General features: G+C 39.5%; 1 protein-coding gene across 1 annotated transcript; it reads right to left on the bottom strand.

Moving 5' to 3' along the window:
- Positions 1-4921: 4921 nt before the first annotated feature.
- Positions 4922-23974, bottom strand: wsb1 (WD repeat and SOCS box containing 1). Its single transcript, XM_088300448.1, has 9 exons — positions 23554-23974; positions 22039-22207; positions 21240-21523; positions 20957-21088; positions 20117-20217; positions 16849-17021; positions 16314-16427; positions 5692-5799; positions 4922-5477 (listed from the first exon to the last, which is right to left on the bottom strand). Exons 1-9 carry the CDS (start codon positions 23591-23593, stop codon positions 5315-5317), a joined length of 1284 nt encoding a protein of 427 aa, XP_088156574.1. The 5' UTR covers positions 23594-23974; the 3' UTR covers positions 4922-5314.
- Between the last annotated feature and the right edge of the window lie 462 nt (positions 23975-24436).

Raw genomic sequence — 24436 nt, 5'->3', positions numbered from 1 at the left:
GTGGTACACTGTCCTGACTTCTGTGCGGGCAGCGTGGGATTGGTTCCCACTCAGTGATGTGTCTTATGTGTGCCCTGTGACTGGCAGGAGACTAGTTCAGGGTGTAGTCTGCCTTTCACAGGCCCATAACACCCCTACTGTGAAACATGGAGATGGGAACATAATGAGATGGGACTGTTTCTCTTCATCCTGTCCTGGTAAGGTTGTCCTTGTACTATGGATGCGAAATACTTTGACATCCTGGGGAAGAACCTCTTCAAGTCTACAAAAAGCCTGAACCTTGGGAGGAGGTTCACCTTTCAGCAGGATAAACAAGTTCGGTGATATAAGAATGGCTCAGGAAGAAGAAAGTGAAAATTCAAGGGTGGCCATATCAAAGCCCAGATCTGTACCCAAAAGAAAACCTGTGGCGGGATCTGAAGATTGATGAGAGGAGTGAGTGAAAATGTTCAAACAACATAGTGCAAAGGTCATTGCTGGCTATCCAAAGCTGTTATTGCAGCCAAAAGAGCCTCAACCAATTACTGACTATGACTTGCAACAATGAAATGCAGATTTATGTAATTAATCTACAATGAAGAGGACTGAAAAATAAGAAAAAAAATCACATTGTTGTTTTTCTCATCTTTCATACACACGTGAAACACACTTTTTCTTTCTGTGCAAAAAAATTGAGTATTGCTCACGACAATGAATACTCTTTCAACCCACTGTATATACACTTATACCATTATTATCTGAATCGATAAAAGGTATATTTTAGGTAAAAGGCCTTAAATGGAGGTGTGGTGGACAGTGGGGTAACCATATTGAACGCAATAATGGCTTTTGGACCTTTGCCCCGCTTACTGCTCCACCCCTCTTGTCCTCGGGATCCTATCACAACAATGACTCATTTCCTCTACTTGTTGAAATTGTTTTCACATGTAAGCACATGATGATAACACACATACGCCGTATACAATCGACTAGCACAGTGCTCCAACTTTGGCATCAGTCCCAGTAAAACAGGCTCAACCATCATATGACTCACTAAAAGATGACTGCTGGAAAGACAACAAGTGTACTCTTTCAGAGCACAAATCTGCCATTGGACGTTCAAGTGGAGCATACAAGAAGAATATTTGAAAAAGAAAAAAAAGAAGGATATTCATATCATCTGAATAAAATCATTCATTTAGCCATATTCCGAACAACTTTTTCTTACGTAGATCGCATTCTTTCTATCAGTACTGCTCATCAAGCTCAGGATTGTGCGGCACAGCAGCCTATCACAGCTAGAGGTTATTGGCAGACAACACCCTGGACTGGCAACTCCAGAGTGGAAGAATGTCCAACTTTTCTTGAGAGGACTGGTACAAGAGCCTAAGCTACGTGTGGAGGCGAGCACAACGATATTTAGTTGGAACTTCTATGCCTCGCACACCAGCTCGGGCTGCTTCCCTCCCTGGAGCGAGTTTGTGTAGCCGGGGATCGGCTCGCCAAGGTCCTTGCCTTTTGCCGCCCTCCAGCTCACAGGGTACCTGACCCCTTTTGCCCCTCCCACAGGTGCTGAGCCCATGAGAAGAATTTTTTCGCCTTTAGTTTTAAATTTTGTACAAGGTACACCCAGTAGAAGGCCGTCAGCGCATCCCACACGGTGGCCTTTCAGGACACAAAAAGACACAGACAGCCAAAGCTGCCACTTGACCCTTTTTTTGCCGGTCAGTTCCCTGCCCTCCGACCGTGATCTTGTTACCGTTCCGGCTTCGATCCTTCGGCCGCATTCATAAAAAATTGTCCGGCCCCCCATAAAAAAAAACTGTGCGTGCATGACGCCGTTGCGGGAAAGATACTAACGGCAGAGGTTTATTTAAAGATCATTGTTTGTGTAAGAAGAGACATGAGACAGCAGCGTGCGTTCAAGCGTGCCTGTATTTCCTTATTCTGACATCATTTAACCCATTTGTCCCACCTGCTCCTGGTCAAACTATTACAAGAGGGGGGTAATATCACAATCCCTATTAAAATCATTAGCTGCCTAATTTACGATACAAATCTGAGAGTCTGTGGTATTTCCCCCCTCTTTATTGTGGTATTCCCCAGTAGCAGGTGGGACGCTGCACGGTTACGTGATGTGAAGGAAATACAGGCACGCTTGAACACGCACTGTTGTCTCACATCTCTTCATACCCAATCAGTTGGAAGTGGCACTCTTGACGCATTAGGAGGCAATTTTTGTCGTTCGCCCCCTTCACCACATACACAAGGGCCGATTCGTGGGCCAGACTAAAATCCAGCAAAGATCAATAATGGAGCAAAACGTGTAAATAAAGTACCCGTAAAGTCACATACACTGGCAGCAGGCCGATCCAGAATTTTTGCTTTTATAGTTGACATTCTCTTTTTAAAAATCCTTTCCTTTGTTAATTGTACCCTTTTTTTAATTTGTCACCCCTCCGCCCCAAAAAAGAGTGTCTGTCCGGACCGGAGGGCCAGACTGCTCCGTTCTGAGCTCTATTAAATATGCAGGTGCGTGACCGTGAAGGTCCCTGTAAGTGAAAGTTATAAATATGTATTGGATCCTAAAAGTGAATCAGCAGTCCGTGAAAAACGGCTAAAACAGGAGTGATCTGACTGAATCTATGAGATCTGGACAGAAACCTGGCAGCAGCGTTTTGAACTAACTGGAATCGGTCTAATGAAGTTTTGTTGAGACAGGTGAAGAGAGAATTGCAGTAGTCAAGACATGAGGCAACAAAAGTATGGATGATCATTTCAAGCTTGGAATGAGACGGGTCTATGCATCTGAGTTTGGAAATGTTCTTGATGTGAAAAAGCAGGAGAGAGTTGTGGTTTTAATGTGCTTATTAAGTAGCATGGCCTGATCAAATATGACGAGGCTTCTCAAATGAGGGTGCACGTTTGTACTAAGGGAACCTGAGCAGCTGCAAACATTAGGAGCTAAAATGTCAGGGGCAAAAATTAACACATTAGTTTTAGCTGCATTCAACTGAAGGTAGTTGCTCATCATCAAATCCCAGACAATCCTGCCTTACATTTATTTCATGTGTCCGATCAGGGTTAAACGGCAAATATAACTATCAATCACTTTCAAAATTCCGGATGACAGCTCTAAAAGGAAGCATGTGCAGTATAGGTCCTAAAACTGAACCTTGGGGCATCTCAGCTGTGAGGGATAACAGCCACAAAGTAAGCTCTATTGGACTGATAAGATTTAAATCCCTGAAGGGTAGTGCCTGAAATGCCAACCCAGTCCCTTCGCCTATCAACAAGGATCTGGTGGTCAACAGTGGCAAAGGGTGCACTGAGATCAAGCAGGATGAGGACTGTGCACTTACGGAGTCTAGTCATCTCTGCAATGCAATACAAGCATGTTGTAATGTGTCCCAGAAGAGGAGTATCATCCATTTTCTATAGTGGGAAAGCTGGAGCCTATTCCAGCGGACTTTGGGCTCTCAAATGTGTTTTCTATTTGTAGCAGTGGGTAAGGGATTTTACACTGTACTGCATGCAAGCCAATAATATGATAGTAAAGCAGTCTTCAAGAAAAAGCATGACTCCAACTAGTAATCGCGAAGTATCGTTCAATCCTTGAGTTGTACTGTTTCAAACTGCACTTATTAAAATGAAGCAGAAAAATATTGTCAAAAAGCCTTTATTCAAACTACAAAAAAACACTACCTTAAAATGGCAGGAGCTTACATTCAGTTGATAACTAGCAATTCATACTGCATCAAACTTCAGACATGGTTCACAAGTACTTTAATGTTGGGTAATGCAACCTTCAGTTGCTGAGAACTTAATGCGCAGAAGAATCTGCCAGCTGCTCTGCACTGATTTGCTCACATTAACACAAATCTCGAACAGTGCTCTTTCCCTTCTTCACGTCCTTACACAGACATACAGTACAAACTGAAAGTGACAAATTGAGCATCTTAAAGCATTACTGTGGTTTGTGCTATTTGTAAAAAAAAGAAAAAAAAATGGAAAAATGCAAACTTGCAGACTGGAATCACATTGAGCCTTTGGAATCCAATTACGCATTTCCACAATTCTTTCATACAGGCACAGAACACTTGCATTTAGTGCCACAGTCCCAATATGTTTCTATCATCAAACTGTAAAACAAGGGCATTTACTTTTGTATACTTTCACATATATTGAGGACAAACTAAATCAAATCAAGATTCAAATTGATACATTTACAGATATTGTATGTCCATACCTCACGTTGTTAAGTATGAAGCTTTAACACAAGTTCGCAGTTAAGTGTAAGAGGTGTTTTGTTTTCACTAAAGGTCATTGAATACTGGTATGAAAGGCGTAACGTTGTCCTGGGAGGTCACATGCAGGCTTGTGTTAGCAATGGAAGTCATTCTGCACAGTGATTGTGCTACACTTGGTTGCGCAGTTGGATGAGATTGTCTTTTAGACAAACTTTAACTGGGGAAATGTACATCCACATTTTGTTGTACGCACAGCAGTTGCAGAGAGAGGGTGGGGGTTAGAAATTGAGTGCTATTTAAGACTTTAAAGAAAAATGGTAAATACTTATATAATATAAAAATATTTACAGGGACAGTTTCAAACAAAAAAGCAGATTAGGGATTTGTTTTGCCTGTTCCTTCAAGATAACCTACTGACTCAATTCCGCTTTCCCAATTGCCTGAAAACGGCAACACTTTCAACATGATGGGATACGGACATCAGTCGTCGTGTTAAACTTCAGACTTTGGTCTCAGCTGGCAGCAATTAGCATCTGTTATGCTATACAGTACACAGCAAGGAAATTGAGTTGGAGAAAGGCCAGAAAAAAAACCTCATATGCCAGTGTGATATTAGATTAACCTCATCAGATGTCCTCACCCATGTGCAAACCGAAACGACATTTACACCACACATCACGACAAAGCTAAGTGCAAAAGCCATTTCAAGTCAGACAAATATGAAAGACTGTTCAAATGAGCCTGAGCCAGAGGGAGAAGCAGAATACTTCACAGTTTAGATAAATATCTGATGATTGATGTGGGAGACAAGCACAAGAAAGTAGTTGACCTACCAGGTGTTGAAGGGGCACGGGGCCCAGCAAACCATCATATAATAAGCCATTAAAAAAATAAATATATACAAAATAACATCTTACTCTGTGACTATGTGCTGGGAATTTGAGATGACGTTATTCAAACAGAATTATCATCCTCTCAACTTTCACAAACTTTACAGAGTTCTCTGAAAATAAATACAAAGACAATATGATTCATTGTCAGCTTTCCAGCGTGCTGAGCAGACACCGGCAGATGCTCAAAGAGAATCAGATGACTTTGTAGGACAGGTAGTCGCGGAGCGGCGTGGGAATGGCCAACGACTCCACCTGCTGCGTTGTCATCACTCGCCTGAGAGCCATCCTGCATAAGTGCTGCAGGGTAGCAGTGCTACGAGGACACTCCCAAAAGTGCACGCCGCCGTCACAGGTTCTGCAAATCACACCACACACAGTCGTTAGGAAATTGAAACCAAAACAAAAAATAAATCAACATTCTACACATCTTGTAGCATGTCAAAAGCAGCCACTACTGCTGGTAAACTGGTGGGGGGAGCAACACTATGTAATGAGAAAGAAAACATTAACGGGGGAAATGTACATCCATATTTTGTTGTTTGCAAAGCAGTTATACATCAACAACTCACCCAGCAGCAAGGACACTTTCATCAGGAGAGAAGGCACAGCAAAGACCATTGGAGAGAGAGGCGATGGCCTGAGGAGCTCTTTCTTCAATACTCCAGAAACGGACCAGTCTAAGTAAAGAGAGGGACGAAACCATCGTCAGGTACCTACACCAGATCTAATATTGTGACTCGCATCCCAGAACCTCAATTTTGGTGCCGGGAGCATGTCCAGCGCAAAGAGCAGTCTAACTGTGCTCATGGGTAGAGTTTTGGTATTTTGAGAGACTTTGTACGGCGTTGTGCCAATCCTCGTGGAATCCCTCATTTGTATCAAAATCGTGGCATACATCGATTTCCGATGTGAAAGAATATGAATGACTAAACGGTAGGGATGTAAAGATTAATCGAAAATTGATTTAATATCGATATAATCTGTGTAAAATATGCATCGATATAAAAAAATAAAAGAATCGCTTTGCACCGCCATTGTCTCATGTCTGTGCTGTAAACAAACTGCACATCTACGCTGCTTAATACGATGTCAATTTCCCTATCATAGCAACACAGCAGTGATAAACGAGCATTTATAAAGGAAAAATGTTGCGCCCGACCCGCGATTTAATTTACAATAACATAATTTCTGACATAGCCAGCTGTTGTTAGCACGCACAGGCTACCGTGTGCGTCTGATGGAATGCCACACGCGATGTCCTGTTGTGGTACGCTAACATAATGTATCGCCTACTGTGGATTGTGGCGGCTTTAGTCAGCGAACTCATATGTATAAAAAACCAAAACGTAGTTTTTTATATACGCGTGATTGACATCGAAACAGCAAGAGCACAAGTGCTATGTTGCGTACATGCAACGCGTGTTGCATTTATGGAGTCGGAATTTAGTGCAACATGACGCATTTGCCACAAGGCATTGATGGCAACACCCAACAATAAAAGATAAAATACCCAGGTCATTAGAATATATTAATTTACAGTGGTAAAAATATTGGGAAAAAATGGATCAACAATTGTTTTGCTGAGCATTGTTATTTCCGAGTTTTATGATATGCATCACGCTCGAGATTTCTCTCGCACTCTCCCTCTCTTTCTTATTGTTTAGACACGTACCAAATTTGATATTATGCATACTTGATAAGCAAAAAAAAAATCAGTTTACTGAAAACAAAATTAAAAAAAATCAAGTGATGATTTTAGTTTTCTTTAGCACAGTGCATTTCCTCAATTTTATTCATATGATTAGTCCCTTCTATATTAAAAAAATTGGTTGGTGCTCAAAAACACTAAAAAGTGTCTTATTTGCAGACGACACAACTTTCTATTGTTCTGGAAAAAATCTAAAACAGCTTCTGACTATTGTGGAAAATGAATTGATCATATTAAAAAAATGGTTTGACACAAACAAATTATCACTCAACTTAGACAAAACAAAGTTCATTGTTTTTGGCACGAGACCAATCAAACACCAAGTAAAAATCAATGTAAACGCAATTGAAAGAGAAAGAGTGTATGAGAATAAATTCCTTGGAGCAGTAATTGATGCCAAATTATCCTGGAAGTCACATATAGATAATGTAAAAAATAAAATGTCAAAAATTATTGGGATCTTATATAAAAAACCATGGATGTACTAAATAAGAAGTCTCTATACACATTATATTGTTCACTATTATTACCATACCTGACTTATTTTGTGGAAATATGGGGAAATGCCCATAAAACCAACACTCTGCCTCTTTTCAAGCTACAAAAAAAAGCAATCCGAATTATTAAGCAATCAAAATTTAATGAACCCACAAATCCATTATTTTTCTAATTAAATACTATGAAATTTTATGATCTTGTTGAATTTAAAATCGCGTAAATAATGTAAAAAGTACATAATAATATGATCTGCCGCAATACTCAGAAGCTGTTTGAAATGAGAGAAAGTTGTTACAACTTACGGGGCACAAGTCTAAAAAACCTAAACCAAGAACAGACATTAGGCTTCGGTGTGTTTCTGTAAAAGGTGTAATTCTGTGGAATGACTTTGAAACGGACCTGAAAAGATGTAAATCAGTTATTGTGTTCAAAAACATGTTCAAAAGTAAAGTACAAAAAAACTATATAAACCAAATATAAGTAAGTAAATTGCCTAAAATGTGAAATCTGTATTATGTATAACACTGAGTATAATGTAAATATTTTTATAGATTAGATTTTATAGAGACGATCTATTGTATTAGATTTAAATTAAGTAAAAATGCACTGAGAACAGGGGGTAGGACTCGATAGGTTTTCTATTTCTTCCTACTCCGTATTGAACATGTAGACTGTGCTTATGACATACCTTCTTCTCTTCTTTCCTTTTAAATCTTTTTACTTATGACTATATTCATTTCTGTTCCGTTTATATGTTCAATAAAATGTTTTTGCATAAAGAAAACGTGAAATATGATTACAATTATTTCTTTTACTATATATATATATATATGTAGTTTCATCATAATAATGCAACTTGGCACATTTTTGGTTTCATTCAAAATGCACAAAACATTTGGGCACATGCACTAAACATGGATCGCTGCAGCTTCACACAAGCACACAAAGACAAGCGTGGCGGCAATTAAAAAAAATTAAATAAAATATCAAATCGAAATCGGGGCTTGAGTGAATCGTTACATCCCTACTAAACGGAATGAAAATGGTCCATAATGAAGACCTCAATCGGAATAACAAGGCAGAATCCGAAATGATTTTGATTCCAACTCACAAGTATATGGTATATTCCTTTTGCCTGAACGAACTGTTCAACCGGAATAACCAAGCTGCGTCTAAATGCGTAGTGACGTCCTTCATGTACACACTTGAAAATGGCCGTGCCGTACCAGTTGTCATCTTGTACGGGAGAACTTATTTTAAAGTACTCGTAACTTGTTGCATTAATTAAAATGTTAAAATAATCGCGAGTAACATGCTAAAAAAATGAACTCAATCTTGATAAATCATGTGATGTTTACGTCGATCTCCCTGTGTCACACAGCTGTAACACGGCTGATCTGATTAACGGGGTGGAGCATGTAAACGGCAGATCGGAAAAGATCAAGTCACATTTAAATAAGTTGTAAGATAAGCTGAAGTAACCTCATGTAATCAGTTTGTGTATTTCTAATCATGTTTTTATACACTAATTGCATTAATGATTGCACACGCACACACACCTACATTTTTGCTTTAGAGTTAAATTTCTGTTGTCTAATCTAACTTTTGTTATGAGTTAAGTTTCTGTTTCCTTGTTTTCGTTGTAAGCCATGATGAGCTAGTTTCTGTTTCGTTATGAGTCTGCTTCAAGCTCTAATAAAAGCGTAGGCGATGGGGCGGGAAGCCAGGGAGTCCTACGGAGCCGAGTTGCGTGCAGGTCAGCTGCTTGCTCTCTCTCTGTAACTCCCTCCCTGCCGCGGCCGGTAAAAATGAACAACCTTGCCTGATTCTTTCTGGCCTCGGTCACCTTTACTAGCTCTCCCACAAGGCGTCAGGGCATTTAAACCTGACACAAGTGACCAGAGATCTTCATACGGAAGGATTTTAATCCGAATGAGGAAAGAAAACAAAGTCTCCATTTAAGACCTGCTATCAACAATTATAATTTGAATGTTAAATGAAACAAAAATATTTAAAATCATTTGGGGGTGGGAGGGGATTTATACCCGAAAGACCGTATTTTTTGTGGGAAAATTGGAAAATCATCCTTGGAAAATCTTTTATAATTTTTTTTTAATTGTAGAGAAAAAACTGCAAACCTGCAAATGCAAAATCTGCAGGTGCCATACTACGTGGGTATCAACTGTACAGGCTGCTATTGAAGGATTGTATTACAATTAATGGCATTGTTTTAAACACTTACGGGACAGAATGTCAATTATTTAATTTAGCAGGTTCATATTTACTGAATATGTTAAACATTGATGAAACAAGAAGCATTTATCAAACGAAACTAGAAGCACAGGTCACAAGAATGACTGGGATTGTAGTCCTGATGTTAACTGATTTATTATATTATTCTCATATGCTAAATTTAGAGTACTTAGTTTAAATGTGTGAACTTTATTGAAGTTTTCAGTAGTGAGAACTTGTCCACGTAGCATTTCCATGACCTACACTCACATTCACAGCACTTCATGGACAAATACGACCAAGCACATTCTCCACATTGGCTGTAGAGATGCAAACATAACAAATTGGGCACTGGATGTGTCACAGGGACGCTATCGCAAAAACACATTCCGAAAGACATAACTTGAGATCGGAGCACACGCACACGCACACCGACAAGATTACAGGGGAATGCCAGACGAGAGACGGAGAGACTGCCCGCCGGAGAAGGCCAGCCTTGGCGTGCCAGTCCTGGGGACCAGACGGGAATCAACCTTCCTGACGATGACTAACCTGAAAAGGACCTTGCCTTGGACCCGTGCCGTGGGAGGGAGCGAGGACGACTGATTCAACCTACATTACCCTTGACATAAAAAAACTCCTATAAAATCTGAAGCTGGGCTGAAAGATGCGCGCCATTTTTCGACTGTGCTCGCCCGAGTATAGTTTCTCGTGAGATCAAGAAAAAGCCACCCAGATATCTGTCTTTGTACTATTTCCTGAACTCCAGAAATAAAAAAAAACTAAATATCGGAACTCTAATCAGTTGTTGAGTCTTTATTTGACCCTTTTCTTCTTGAGTACAAAAAAACGAACACGCATTGGAGTAAGTTTGGCTTTTAAGGTTAATTTACTAAAGACTTTTCATTTCCTCTGTGACTCAACTCCAACACTATATTTCTTGTTTAAAAAAAAAACAACGTACATGGGAAGTGTGCGCACATGCATGCATGCACGTCTAGACACACACCCCCAGACGCACAGGCACACACAAAACGGACCATCAGTGCTACAGTATCTTCAACAATCCATATTTGGATTTACAGTTCAGAGTCCAAATGAATAGCAAGGACATTAAGTTTTTACCACCAGTATATTTCTGACTATTGTTGATGATGGAAGCGTATAAGTCTGCCATCATGTATTTTAGTTGTCTTTTATTGGCAGTTTTAGTGTCTTTGCGCTCACCAGACTTCCCTTCTTTTGAGAATTTGTGCAGCTGCCTAAAAATACACTGTAATGTGGCACAAGATGCCTCTCAGTTGTCACCTTAATTGTTTTATATTTCTGGCTACAAGTGTTTTTCCACACACATTTACTTTATGGCTTCACTGCAGTTAATGATGGACTACGCCAGAGTCAGAACGGAACTAGTTATAAACTGAGGGTTCACAAATAATTTCCCTCACGTGCACAAATTTGATAAAGAGCTCTAATCAAATGATACATATAATACCTAGTATCAAACTTGCAACTTGGAACACATCACCTGCAGTGTAATTCTACATGACACAAAGCATGGCATTTTCCAAGACATAATTTTAGGAAATTCCCCATGCTTTCCACCAAAGCAAAAGTTCAATGCTTGGTCAGCCAGCAGGAACCGTGAGAAACAGCCTTATGGTGAATGCCATGGGACTCATCCGAACAAAGCCACATACTGTTGCTACACTGTGCACTCAAGTACCATTCATGACTCCAGATTTTAATAAACAACCAGCAAACAGTGGAGCTTTTCTGCAATGCATTGCAAATTACACGGACACGGGAAGCCCATTAGGCGAGGAAAGCGTGCAGACAAAAACTTTGTTGATTAGATGGCCACTCAGAAATCTGCAGTCCTCTGCCAGCTTACTATGACAAAAAAACGTTAGGCCGTGCAACATACCGTCGAGTGCCGATGACGTACGTACGTATATATATATATATAAGAGGAGCACCTTCCCCCCGGGCACGGGCGGTGCCAAGCGGGCCCTAAGTTTAACTGAATGGAAGCTCCCGAGGAGGAGGGCATGCTCGCGTCACAGTAAGCCGAAGAGGAGCACCTTCTCCGGGCACCGGCGGAGCGCGAGGCTGTCAGTTATGAATGAATGAATAAATAAATAAATGAAGAATGCCACCTTTCATTTCACCGTCATGATCCGTGCCTGTCATGCCGCGTGTGTTTTTGTTTTTTCAGCTGTGTGGGCGTTCCTCCAGCGATCGTCTCGTGCTGCGAGACGCGCTGATTACACTGACTATATTGTGATTATAATAAATATCTTTGTATCACCACCTTTTTTCCCGGGTCTGCGTTTGGAGAGTCCTGTTCAATCCTCCAGCTCTGCTGGAGGATCATAACATTCACAGGGCACACCGGACGGCATACCAGCAGGTAAAAGTCGAAGTAATTAAATAAATACAAAAAGAAGTAATTGAATAAATACAAAAATAATGGCTGGGGAATAAAAAAATAATAAGTTTTAATAATAATTTGTTTTTTTGTTATAACATGAATTTCACTCTCTCTCTACCCGTATTCTATATGGTGTACTGTATACAGGGGGGTATATAATTGCATCATTTTGCTAAATTTTAAAACGCAAAGAAATGCACATACAATACGGTAAGCACCACGGGCAATTGGTCAATTGGCCAATTCACTACAGTAGCCCAAGTTTCTCCCGATGCCCATCAGTCCACGCTCATCTCGTATACGTATGTACAATACGCTTCTGGCCATAGATCGCGGTTAGTTAGTCTTTGTCTCGCAGTAATTTTTTAAGTGTAAAAGTTTTGTGGAGCCATTCGTGATGCCTCCCAAACGCTCTTTATCCCTTGGTGCATCTAGTGAACCGAAGAGGAGCAGTAAAGCTCTTCATGCCCCTGCGCAAAACGACGGACTAATTATGTTAGCTTGTTTTTGTATGTTTGTTTTGTTTTTGATTGGTTGTTCGTAAGTAAATTGTTTGGTAGAACAGTGTTCTAGTGTGTTCACTCTCTCTCTCTCTCTACCCGTATATATTTTTTTAATATATATTTTTTTAAGTATTTTTGAAGGTGCGCCGCTATATATAATTTATTTATTGTTTTTTTCTTGAAGGTGCGACGCTACTTCGCGGATTTTCAGTTTCGCGGGTGGTCTCGGTCCCCATTAACCGCGAAAACCGGGTTTTTTTTTTTTTTTTTTGAAGGTGCGACGCTACTTCGCGGATTTTCAGTTTTCGCGGGTGGTCTCGGTCCCCATTAACCGCGATAACCGGGGGTTCACTGTATATGTATATATGTGTGTATATATGTATATATATATATATGTGTGTACGTATACATACGTGTACGTGTACGTATACATACGTGTACGTGTACGTATACATACGTGTACGTGTACGTATACATACGTGTACGTGTACATACGTGTACATACGTGTACATACGTGTACATACGTGTACGTGTACATACGTGTACGTGTACATACGTGTACGTATACATACGTGTACGTATACATACGTGTACGTATACATACGTGTACGTATACATACGTGTACGTATACATACGTGTACGTATACATACGTGTACGTATACATACGTGTACGTATACATACGTGTACGTATACATACGTGTACGTATACATACGTGTACGTATACATACGTGTACGTATACATACGTGTACGTATACATACGTGTACGTATACATACGTGTACGTATATATATGTGTATACACCCCTACACACATACATACATACGATAGTTTTGGTTTTGATTTAAAACCGTGTGGTGACTAGTGACATCCCTCCCCTGACAATGACTATGTTGACAAGAGAGCTTGTGTCGTGTCAATGGTACTATCATTGACAAAGATGCCTCTCTTCGAAGCATGCGCGAGCTAGCATGCATGCCTAGTGTGCGTGTGCCTAGTGTGTGTGTTAAATACAGAAATAGCACCCACAACTGACGCTGCGGCCTTTGATACGGCGCGTCTTTTGGCCGTGGAAACATGGTAATATGACGCTGTTTGACTGAAGTTATGTGCGACATATTAACGTGCATCTGTAAGTTTTGTTTCTCGAAGCAGCGGGTTGCAGTCTAAGTTACACAGTGTTGTATTTCAGCATTGTGCATTACATAGCTAACATTAGCGGAGCTCTTTCACTCGGGTCATATTGTTTTGGTGATTGTAGGTAACGTTACTGGTTCCGATACTTTATGTACACATGAAGAAAAACATGTGACAGTTGTTTTTGGATCTACTCCGCTGGTGCTCCTGAAAGCTCTTGGTCTCACAGTCTCTGTGCAGACCCCATGAGCTGCACAACATATGCAGATCGTGTTTAGGATGATGTCCTGCTCCCGCTGCTTAAAAAAAAAACAAAAAAAAACAAGAAGTACTAACCTGCTAACCATAGTCCGTGACTGCACAAATATGTGTGCCTTTCCAAAATCATTGCGATATTTCAGTATGTACTCTGATTTATCTGTATTTAGCAGGTTAAATCAAACCGAATTGCAGTTTTTACCCTCCAAAAAAAGAATAATGAACACAAGAAAGAGCATCTGAATTCACACAAAGTAAAATGACACCAGAGCTGAGAGAAGTGGAATTGCGCTAAATCCTGTTGGAAAAAGTTTTGTTTGTATTCACTTGGCACTGGTCTTCAGTATTTGACCTCATTCTTTTTTGTTTATTTAAGGGTTAATTATTTTTTAGTTATATATTCTTGTTAATTCTTTTACTTAGGCTGCAGAACATGCGCTCACACATTGTTTAACTGTAATGCATCAACAACAACATACATCTTTCATGTTCTCACGTCATGTTTGCCTAAAAGAGATGTGACTGTTGATTCTATTTCAAAAGTTTTTTTTACTTTAATAAACAAAGAATTTAAATAAGAGTTGACAAGTGTTTTTTTGTGAATTAATAATAGTCAATGCCAAAATAATTGCTGGATTATTTGAAAAATGTGTTCAAAAATGATTTGTTAGACTAATCGACTGATCGTAAGTCGGAACATAGTCCGGAAGACGATAGGAGTCAAATCAGCCATTATGCCGCAACACACTGCTGGGAAACACTTCAAAATAAAAGCGTACCCAGGCATTGATGTCCATACATCATTTGGTAACTAAGGTTTATTTTGAAGTTGGCATCTTACTGCGTTGGCAGCGTGACAGTGCCCTACATAGCATGAAAAATTGTTGCTAAGGTTAGCTTGATTTGTTCCTGACATTGTACGCGCAAAAAAGCGAGTACTCGAGGCAGGAAAAAATGCATCAAGCATTTTTTTGGGAACCAAGGTACCCCAATAACTCAAAACCCTGTTTCAGTCCTATGTAATAATGTATATATATATTTGATTTTTTTTGTTTGTTTTTAACCAAAATGTTTTACATTTTGTACCAAGGTACAGTGTACAAGTGTTCTTTGTACGTTGATGTATGTCAGTGGTCCTCAATTATTTGCTGTCACGCCCCCCCGACCAAGAAGAAAACAATTTGCGCCCCCCACCACCAATTTTTTTTTTACATTTTGTCCTAATGTACATGTTCTTTCTATATTAATGTTAGATGTCAATAAAATATCCCTTAACAAAGCTAAATAGATAAAAAAGATATCATTTTGAGAACGACTATTGTGAGGATCTCGAAACTCAGTACTGTTGTGCAAATATTGATGAGATGATAAATATTTACTATACGTTTTTGTCTTGTTTTTTTTTTAACTTTATTAACATGAACAAACCAAACAGTTAATAATACGTACATAATATAGAAAAGACAAAAAGAGCCAGGGGGATTTTAAACAAAAATCTATATAAATAACATAAAGCAACAGTTTTAATGTTTACTACAAGTATTTTTTTATGTTTACAATACGTTTGACGTCGAACCTCTTCGTTGTGATGATGTCATCCATTTCCGTGTTCCAGCTTGAGAGCGTCTGCTAAATTGCTAACGTAGCTGTCGTCTTATTTTGTTTAGATACGTAATTGTTGCAATACAACAGTTCTGTTCAAAGCTGCTGGCTCTCCGCCCAAACGCGGTTCCAGTCAGACTTCTGTTAAAAGTCGTGCATACGTCGAAGCAATTCATTTTAGCCATTAGCGCGCTTAGCGCTGCCTTGCTCGCCTCCTCGTTTAGAATGCTACTTGTTTACAAAGTTGTTTATTTGCCATCACGTAGCTTGTTGCTTCTGGTGTGCGCGGACTTACATATAGTTCAAATAAAGTCCGTTCTGCTACGGCGCAAGATAGCTTGGCGCGGTGCATTTAAATAGTGGCGAAAGAAATCACTTCCGGGTCAACGAGCGACGGGGCGACGCTTTTTTTTTTTAATCAGTACTGCGTGAATTAGCACAAACAGCTTTGACGAGCTCAAACTCGCGTTGTCTGAGATCGCCTTTTTTGGTCCCAAAACTATGCAAAAAAACATGTTCCCCAGGGTCCCACGCGCCCCTCTAAGCATCGCACCGCGCGCCCCCCCCACTATTTGAGAATCACTGATGTATGCAAACATGTAAACATTTTTCCCAAAATCTTTGCTCGAGACTCAACTGCTCCAAATAGCGACTGAGAACTTCGCAATTTAGCCTGAAATTCATACCATAGTTAAAATTGAATCTTTGTGTCCGAAGCTCACCAGCATTTGGTCTGAACGTAGCATAAAGGTAACTTGCAGCCGCAACGGCTGTTCCTTAAAGAGACAGTGCGAAAAAAAAGAACGGATGTTTTACCGGTCATCAGTAATGCTGGCGATGTGGCGGCCGTCTGTGGAGAAGCTCACGGAACGCACCCAGCGGTCATTCGACCCTCCAGCAAAAATGGGTGATGGCGGAGGAAAGAGGTGGCTGCAAAAAGATCAACTTAGTTTAATTCAAATAAGAAAACACACAGTGAAACACTTCACTAAAGTTTGTTGTCGTCTCTAGTTATTTCGAAATGTTCATTCATACATCAAGGTCCATTTCATATGACAAAAAAATATATGTGTAGACTATTTATAACCACAGGATTGCTTATTCATTCAATTGTTGAATCATAACCTTTTAGTAATTCATAGTTTGGGTTTACACAGACCTACACACACAAACACACGCGCACACACCCCCGCACACACGCATGCACACCCACACAGGCAGGCACACGCACACAGGCAGGCACACCCCCACAACCCCCCCCCCCACACACACACACACACACACACACACAGAGTGTGGAGTGAAAACTAACAATAAACTATTGAACAATTGGGAATGACCAAGGTCTTACCCCAGCTCGAGAAGGATCGTGGCCTTGTGGTGATCCCAGACAATGACCCGTGTATCATAAGAGGCAGTGGCCAACAGTGCCCCATCTGGTGAAAACTCACAAGACACCACGTCATTGTGGTGACCCTCCAACTTGCAGATTAACGTGTATTTATCCATGTTCCATAAGAACACCTGAAAAGTGAAGAAAAGTCTGTTAAAATCTATGGAATGATGAGAACGGTTTAGTTGTACTATTATAGGTCTACCATTACTGTCTGCACATAAAGTGCTTAACAATTAAAATAGAGAGGCATTAAAGACAAATAGGTGATACTCTGTGTCAATTGACACAAACTTAAAAAAATTAATAAATAAATCAAAGCAAACATAAGTGCACATGCTACACAAAATGCAAGGCTACAAAATGTGGCACTGTATTAAACATTAAGTCGCATTTTTGCTGACTAAAAAATTAAAAAACATTCCAAACAAATTGTCAGTTGTATCAAACTACAAGATCCTTTAACTATATACACTGCTTAAATCATTATTAAATAAGTCACATATTACTACATAATTACTCATATTCTTTAAACAAAAAAGAGAAAATAAAACAAGTAGAAACTTAAGGTAACATAATGTTACTCCACTGGTTTCCCCTTTCAGAGTTTTAGTTCTCTCTGTTTACAATAGGCTCGCACCTCCGGCAGAAGCCTACGAAGACAGACAGATACTGCAAGAGAAAAGAATATTTTATGGCCAAAGGGTTGACACCTCTGGCAAAAGTATACATAAGCACCCACACACCCATGCACACACTCGCACAAAAAATAATCATGTTTTTTTAAAGCTATGACCTGCATTTATCAGTATTAGTGGGGTTTGGATAAAATGCCTGATGATAACATTTGTAATATAACTTCAGCCCCCAGCCTGTTTGTTTCAATGAGTTGCTTCTGAGCGACAATTAATACTTAGAGCAAGAGGAAGGCTGAGGTTTCCTCCAGTAATAAAACTCAAATTAATTTTACTGTAATCAAAGGGGTAATCACCCCCAAATCAGATAATCAACTTTTTTTTTTTTTATGGTGAACTGTATAAGCGGGTGTCTACATGACCTGGGTATTATTTTGAAATTTTAGTGCATATTTGACGCATGTTTTAATTTAGGGCAAAAATCATCTGTGTGTGTGTGTGTTTGGATTTCTGTCCTCTGATTGGACTAGCAGGTAATCCTGACATTGCTTCTGGAATATTGATGTAGTCGCTCTGCCTCAGTGTTGGACATGTCTCCGTAGCCGAGTTGGAATAGTATTAGTTGCGAATATCCTTATATCGATATTCAGGTTAGTGATTTATTAGCATAGGATTTGTTAGTTTATTTATCGGAGCTCGTTGTAGTATGGAAATTATTTAGGTCGTAGTTAGTCAGTGCTGCTGTCAATCACAGCCGGAACACAACCAACTATTTCCCCCTTCGCAAGCCCAATGGTCCTCCAGGCAACGCCCCTTTTGTGCGCTGGTTTAAAATATTAGTGAAGGGTGGAGCAAGAGTCTGATAGGAGGGCGAGTACCCCTTTGATTCATTTATTACCAGTAATTAAAATTAACCACAACGGCTGTTGACTTTCATTGTCGTCTATGAGTGTATAAAAAGACTCCAAGTGGCAGTCACGAAACTCCAGATATAAAAATTGTTAATACATGGTCTTTCTATGTAGGAAGTGTGATGTCGTTTTCAGGCAACAATTCATATTTGAAAGATAAAGTATGTGTTTCTGTGAAATATTTTTTTAATGTTCATTGGCAACTATCATGGTAACATTTGCAACATCCTGGCAGGAGCTAACAGAGAAGGCAGGCTACATAAGTGACATTGAAGTCCACTACAAATACAGCTAACCAAATGACAAAACACAATCTAGGATGTGCAGATAGATGGTGAACGTACTATTCTGAGATAAGGGGGTGGGGAAGGGTGGTTGGGTGAAAAGGCAGTAGTGTAAAGGGAGGGCGGGGGACAGAGGGAATAATTAATGACCAGTTTAATGAGAGCTTTTAGATGAAATTAATAAAAATAAATAGGAACTGCAACAGCAGAGGTAGACAGACACGGAGCAGCACCTACGTACAGAATGACCTTGCGGGTCAGGTGCCAAGTTGCCCCTGGCAGGCCTTTGGGCAATGCGCATCCGCGGTTTACACCGGCTGCTCAAAATGTCAGCGCGGCGCTCCCCTCAAAACCAATCACATACTGAGTTCTGCCACCACCTGTGACAGGGAGAGCAAGACACACACACTGTAGGGACACACACAGCCTGTCAAAGCTACCACCAACTACATGTCTACGACCGTTTGACCACTTTATTAATAACTGAAAAATTTTGTTTACAGTGGCCACTAGCAGTCTATAAACTAAACTCTGTTTATGTTTTATAGAAATTAGTGCTGTCAAGCGATTATACTTGTTACTAATTAATCACAAAATATTTCTGTAATTAATTTAGATTACTCACATTTTTCAACTTTTTTCCCCTCAACATTTTTTTTAATACAATCTTAACTGAGTCATTTTTAGAGACATTTCTCCAAACGTATACAGTACATTTAATTCCGCAGACAAGCACCACACTCCAACAGTGTTGGTTTGCAAGGCCCAGTGGTACCTTGTTTTGTTCTGAGATGATGTGCTGAAGATGTACAGCTAATATGGTAGAGTGTTTGAATTTGTCTTTGAAACTTAAGCAAATTATTTTATAATGGCGTAAATAAAACTGAGTTCAAATATTTGACCTAGTTATTTTTTTAATTAATCTTGAGTTAATGCTTACATTTTGACAGCCCTAATAATAAATAAATAAATAAATTTTGCCTGCATGGCCAATCAGTCATAAATGACAGAAATTACTGTTACATTTAAAATAATATACAACGTTAATGAAGCAAAATGGTTGAGTGTTTCCCTTTCGTTTTCATCACTTCAGTGAACATTTAATAAAATGTAGGTAGATGTGTGTACAAACAGTTAGTTGTGAGTTTTGCAAAATGTAATACACCAAAAGCATTTTTCCCAAAGTAGACAAAACCAGACCAAATCTAGATGCGGGTCACTTCACTTATGACTCTGAGCAAAGTCGCTTTTAGTGTGAGTACAGGTGAACAGTGCTGGGATGCGTTGAATTTCATTCCATTTCTAAGTTCATTGAGCATGGCTAGTCCCAATCAATAGCACAACAAGCAGCTTGCAAATCAATTCAAAGTGAATTAGGAGGAACATGTTTACATACTGCTTTGCCTCTGCCGACTGAACACAAGATGGACGAGTCAGGGGAAAAGGCGCTGCAGTAGACCCAATTCGGGTGACCCCGCAAAACTTTCACCATGTTACCTAAATAAACAAGTCACGTTTTTAGTCTCAAAACTGCAATCAACAGATGTTTACAGAGAACAAATATCAACTAAGGCGGCACATTTGAAAAGAAAACACCAATATTGCAATATTGGTGCATAAAATACACATATCGCAAAGACATGCAATAAGTTTCTTATGTAATTGTATGCTTTTATCTGAATTTGACCAGATAGACACAATCTCAAATATGCATTGCCCTCCTATAATTGAACATTATGTAGGGTCATTTCAATTATTTAGCTAAGGATACATTGAGCTTGCTTATTTTGCTGCATGAGAAAAAATATTTCATTAAATAATTAACATTTCTTTAGCTATATGCTATATGTTAAATACATGATGGCAGACGATCACTGACAAAAGAGCAACGATGCAGCGTGAGTGGATGTTGATGACATATGTTAACAAACAGACATGTAAATGACCATATAGAGTCCAAAAAACTATTGTGTCCATTTTTTGTCATCGAGCGATAAGTTGATATAGAAATAATTGTAACAGGCCTACATATAGCATAACTTTTAAGACTCATCTATCACATTTCAAGACTTTGTGTTTTTATTATTGCCAAATTCATATATTCAATGCTTTTAAGATCGGACAGGATCCTTGCTAAAATGATGCACATACCAAAAAAACAAGCAATACTTTTAGTCTTTGGAAATAAATTAAAAGGAAGTACAGAGCATCACTGAAGTGTCAGCTATAAACTCACCATCATCTTTGAGGTCCCACACACGGAGGGTCTTATCTCTGGATGCAGAGACCAGCATGAGGCTGCCATCAGGAGCAAAGGTCAAGTTTCGCACAACATCAGAATGATCCATGAGATTCAGCAACAGTTTACCTGTAAAATACCATCACACCAAGGGATTGAAGGAGAGCCGCTTGTACGATGCACAACAAACAAACACAGCCAAAGGAGAAAGACAAAAATGATTCGTTTGCTATGGCTTCAATTTTTGCAGTGCAAAATACTTATTTTCAACTATCCTCACCCGTGTAAACATCCCAGATTTTGATACGACCATTGTTGAGGCCAGTTGCCAGTAGCAATTGGTCCTGGCCGAATTTAAACCGGTGCCATTCAATGTTAACACAGCGGCTCTGCTTCTCAGGCACAGATGAGCCAAAAGCCAAACCCCAGACGATGTCGCCACAATCAATTGTGTGCTCTCTGGGATCACCAGCCGTCTGGATGTACTGGCCTCCATCACTGTTCTGACGAGAAAACCGTCGGGGACTTAAGGCATTAGTGCCTTCTCCATCCTGACCCACTGAACTGAAAGAGAAACAATTAGATAACATTAAATATTGAATGAGACAAAAAGGTATACACTACAGTATGGGTATTCATTTATTGTATTTTATTTTCTGTCATGCTTAAGCATTAAAACATTGTGCTCCCTCTATGTGTCTTGTGTCAATTAATCCTTTCCACATACAGATCTTGAAATAGCATTCTGCTTTGTCAGTATTTTCCCCAACATTCAAAATGCCAAAAGTGCTGATGGCAGCATTTTACTTTGTGCTTGCTCATTTCAGCACAAACTGGGGCTTTTGTTCAAAGTGGCTTTCGAACAGATCCCAGTTGTATGGTCAATTAGGTGAACTGATAAATTGCAGAAATCATTTATATGAATATCACAAATCACAATCACATGCATTGAATCTGGGCGATGAACCACGATCCAATTATAACAATATGATGTAAACACTCAAAGTCAGGGATCCTTATCTACTGAAAATAATGACAGTAATGCACAAGTGTGATTAAGAAGTGTTTAAGATGCTTACAAATTGGTCAGACATTTGGGCCAGGGAATAAGCCTGACAATGCGATGCCCCTGAGACCAAGCGAAGTAAGAACCATTGGGTGCAAAGGCTACAGTCCAAGCTTCGCGCCCAGACTTCTGGTCAAAGGGAGCAACTGGCACCAGGAGTTCACCAATGAACTTCGCCTTACCTGTAAAAACAAAACAAACACAAAAAAACATTTGATTTAGTGAAGATTTGTTTTGTCTGCTCAAACTTCAGGAATTCCTATCATCAAGATGGAACCACTTTTTTGCGCAGCATCCATGTGCAAACATGTTAAACATTTCATGACAAAAACGACAATTGAAAGCTCATCTCGTGAGACTAATGAGTAAAACATGAAAAAAAAAGTTTGTTTTTGTCATACCGAGATTCATAAAGGGCAATGTTGGGTGACAGGATAGTGAGGTGACTTGGGGGGGCAACTATAAACTGGTTCTACAAAGAAAATGTTTGTTATCTGTTACACCAGTGCCCCACCCTTAAATATTTACTGTAAATCATATCAACAGAACCTCGTGACAACAAGCGGCTTGGATAATGGTTGGATGGATTCTCACACTGCTCGTCTCGCATGTTAACTTTCATATGCAATGAAGAAACGTTGCAAACAGCTGTATGGCTTTAGTCAGCCAAACAATTTGTGTAGAAAATACTACGACCTGTTACATCATATATGCTTAAAACTATTTGTAATATAACACTTGAGCCTTTTTACATTGACCAACCAAGCCAGCATTCTTCCAAGTTGAAGTAGATTCAGTAATTTGCTGACTTCATTTAAGTATCAGAGGTAGACGTCAGAGCCGTGACTACTTAAATTGAAGGCAAAAACTCATTGATTAAAGCCAATAAACTTGTTTTGTATTTAAAGATAGTTGTGGATTTTGTCTTGGTGCACTAATCCGTGGCACTTAGAACCCACTGCAAATAAACAAATGGTTCTCAACTGTCAAACTAACCATCGCTGTTCATAGTTCGCGTGTTGGTGTCAGTTTGATTCACGTGCTTTTTTCTGAATCAAGCAGTGAAACGTCGACGATGGAACAAGCACGTACAGATCCGGGCGCGAATACGACTCCCGAGGTTGATGTGGGGGAGGGACACATCCGATGCAAAGTTTGTTTCTTGCACACTGATATTTAGATGCGATTCAATCATGATTACGGTACAAGTAAAGGAAAAGAGAGAAAAAAGACCGTTGCCTTAGTGACCAAAATTAAACAATGCAACTTGTGGACACACATTCCTGACACCAACTAGGACTTGACGCACTGCAAAGCGGAGACTCATTCCAATTCATAAACCAACGAGGTCAATAATTTTCTAGATAGCTTTCTATATAGCGTTTGAAAACAATTAGACTGTAATGAGTCTTATCACGTAAATGGTCACGGTTTTTACTCATATGAGTCATCGCGAAGGCCTTTATTCGTCGATCCGTGTCCCAGGCCAAAGAGAAGAAAAAGGGTCCACGTTGACAGCTGTACTTACCTATATCATTTTCGTTTATAGAGTCTGGGAAGCTTGCCATCTAAATGAGGACAGGGACCAAGAAGAAAAGCCAAGCACGGATGGTAAAAGCAAGATTTAAGTGGGAAATCGACGGCTGCGGATGTCGATGGCTTCACCCTTCTCTTCAGCTTCCGTTATCGTCAGCTCGATTCCTCCGCCTCAAAACCGCACTCCTGGCTAGAAAACGTAGTCGTCGTAAAAGCCTTAATTACTTCGACTCTATACTTAAATACTCTTTCAAATGGGATAATACAATACAACTGGTACTACCGTGTCCAATGAAACACTCTAAAGCTTTGTCGTCTAATCACAGTGTGAATTATAATGGCTTCTAAGCGTAAACTGCAATGTATCCAGCAAGCTATTTTCATCCGGGGAGGTCGGAGGGAAACGGGCGTGGCTTAGGGTGGGCGGTATTTCAAATACGTCATCACGGTTTCCATAGCAAAACACCCCCTTCTGGTGTACATTGGTAATTTAATTATTTGATGACATTTATTTAATTCCATATTTAATTGAAACATGTGAAACATTTAATTACCCTTTTATTTATTTAATGGTGCATTTATCTGTTTATTTAATCCATATATAATGAATGAATTAAACAATTAAAGCCAATTTTAATTAAACATTTCATTTAATTTTGGCACTTTCAGTCCATATTTATGCACTGGAAAATCCTGAAATAATGTATACAATGAATGATGGAATACGGTTAACCCATTTCTTGTTTGTCTGTTTTATATTAAAAATTTGGTAATATTAAAATTAAATTTAAAAAGTTTTGATTCATTTAGTTCACTGTTGTAGTTTGGTGATGCACGATTTCTTTTCAGTTATGTGTAGTTATCACTATCAGTCA

The sequence above is a fragment of the Idiotropiscis lumnitzeri genome, chromosome 7, assembly GCF_059441095.1.
Source record: "Idiotropiscis lumnitzeri isolate Australia: NSW breed Sydney's pygmy pipehorse chromosome 7, RoL_Ilum_1.0, whole genome shotgun sequence".
In the NCBI taxonomy this organism is placed as follows: Eukaryota; Metazoa; Chordata; class Actinopteri; order Syngnathiformes; family Syngnathidae; genus Idiotropiscis; species Idiotropiscis lumnitzeri.
The sequence above is the reverse complement of the archived record's forward strand: the minus strand, read 5'-3'. Positions and strand labels throughout refer to the sequence as shown.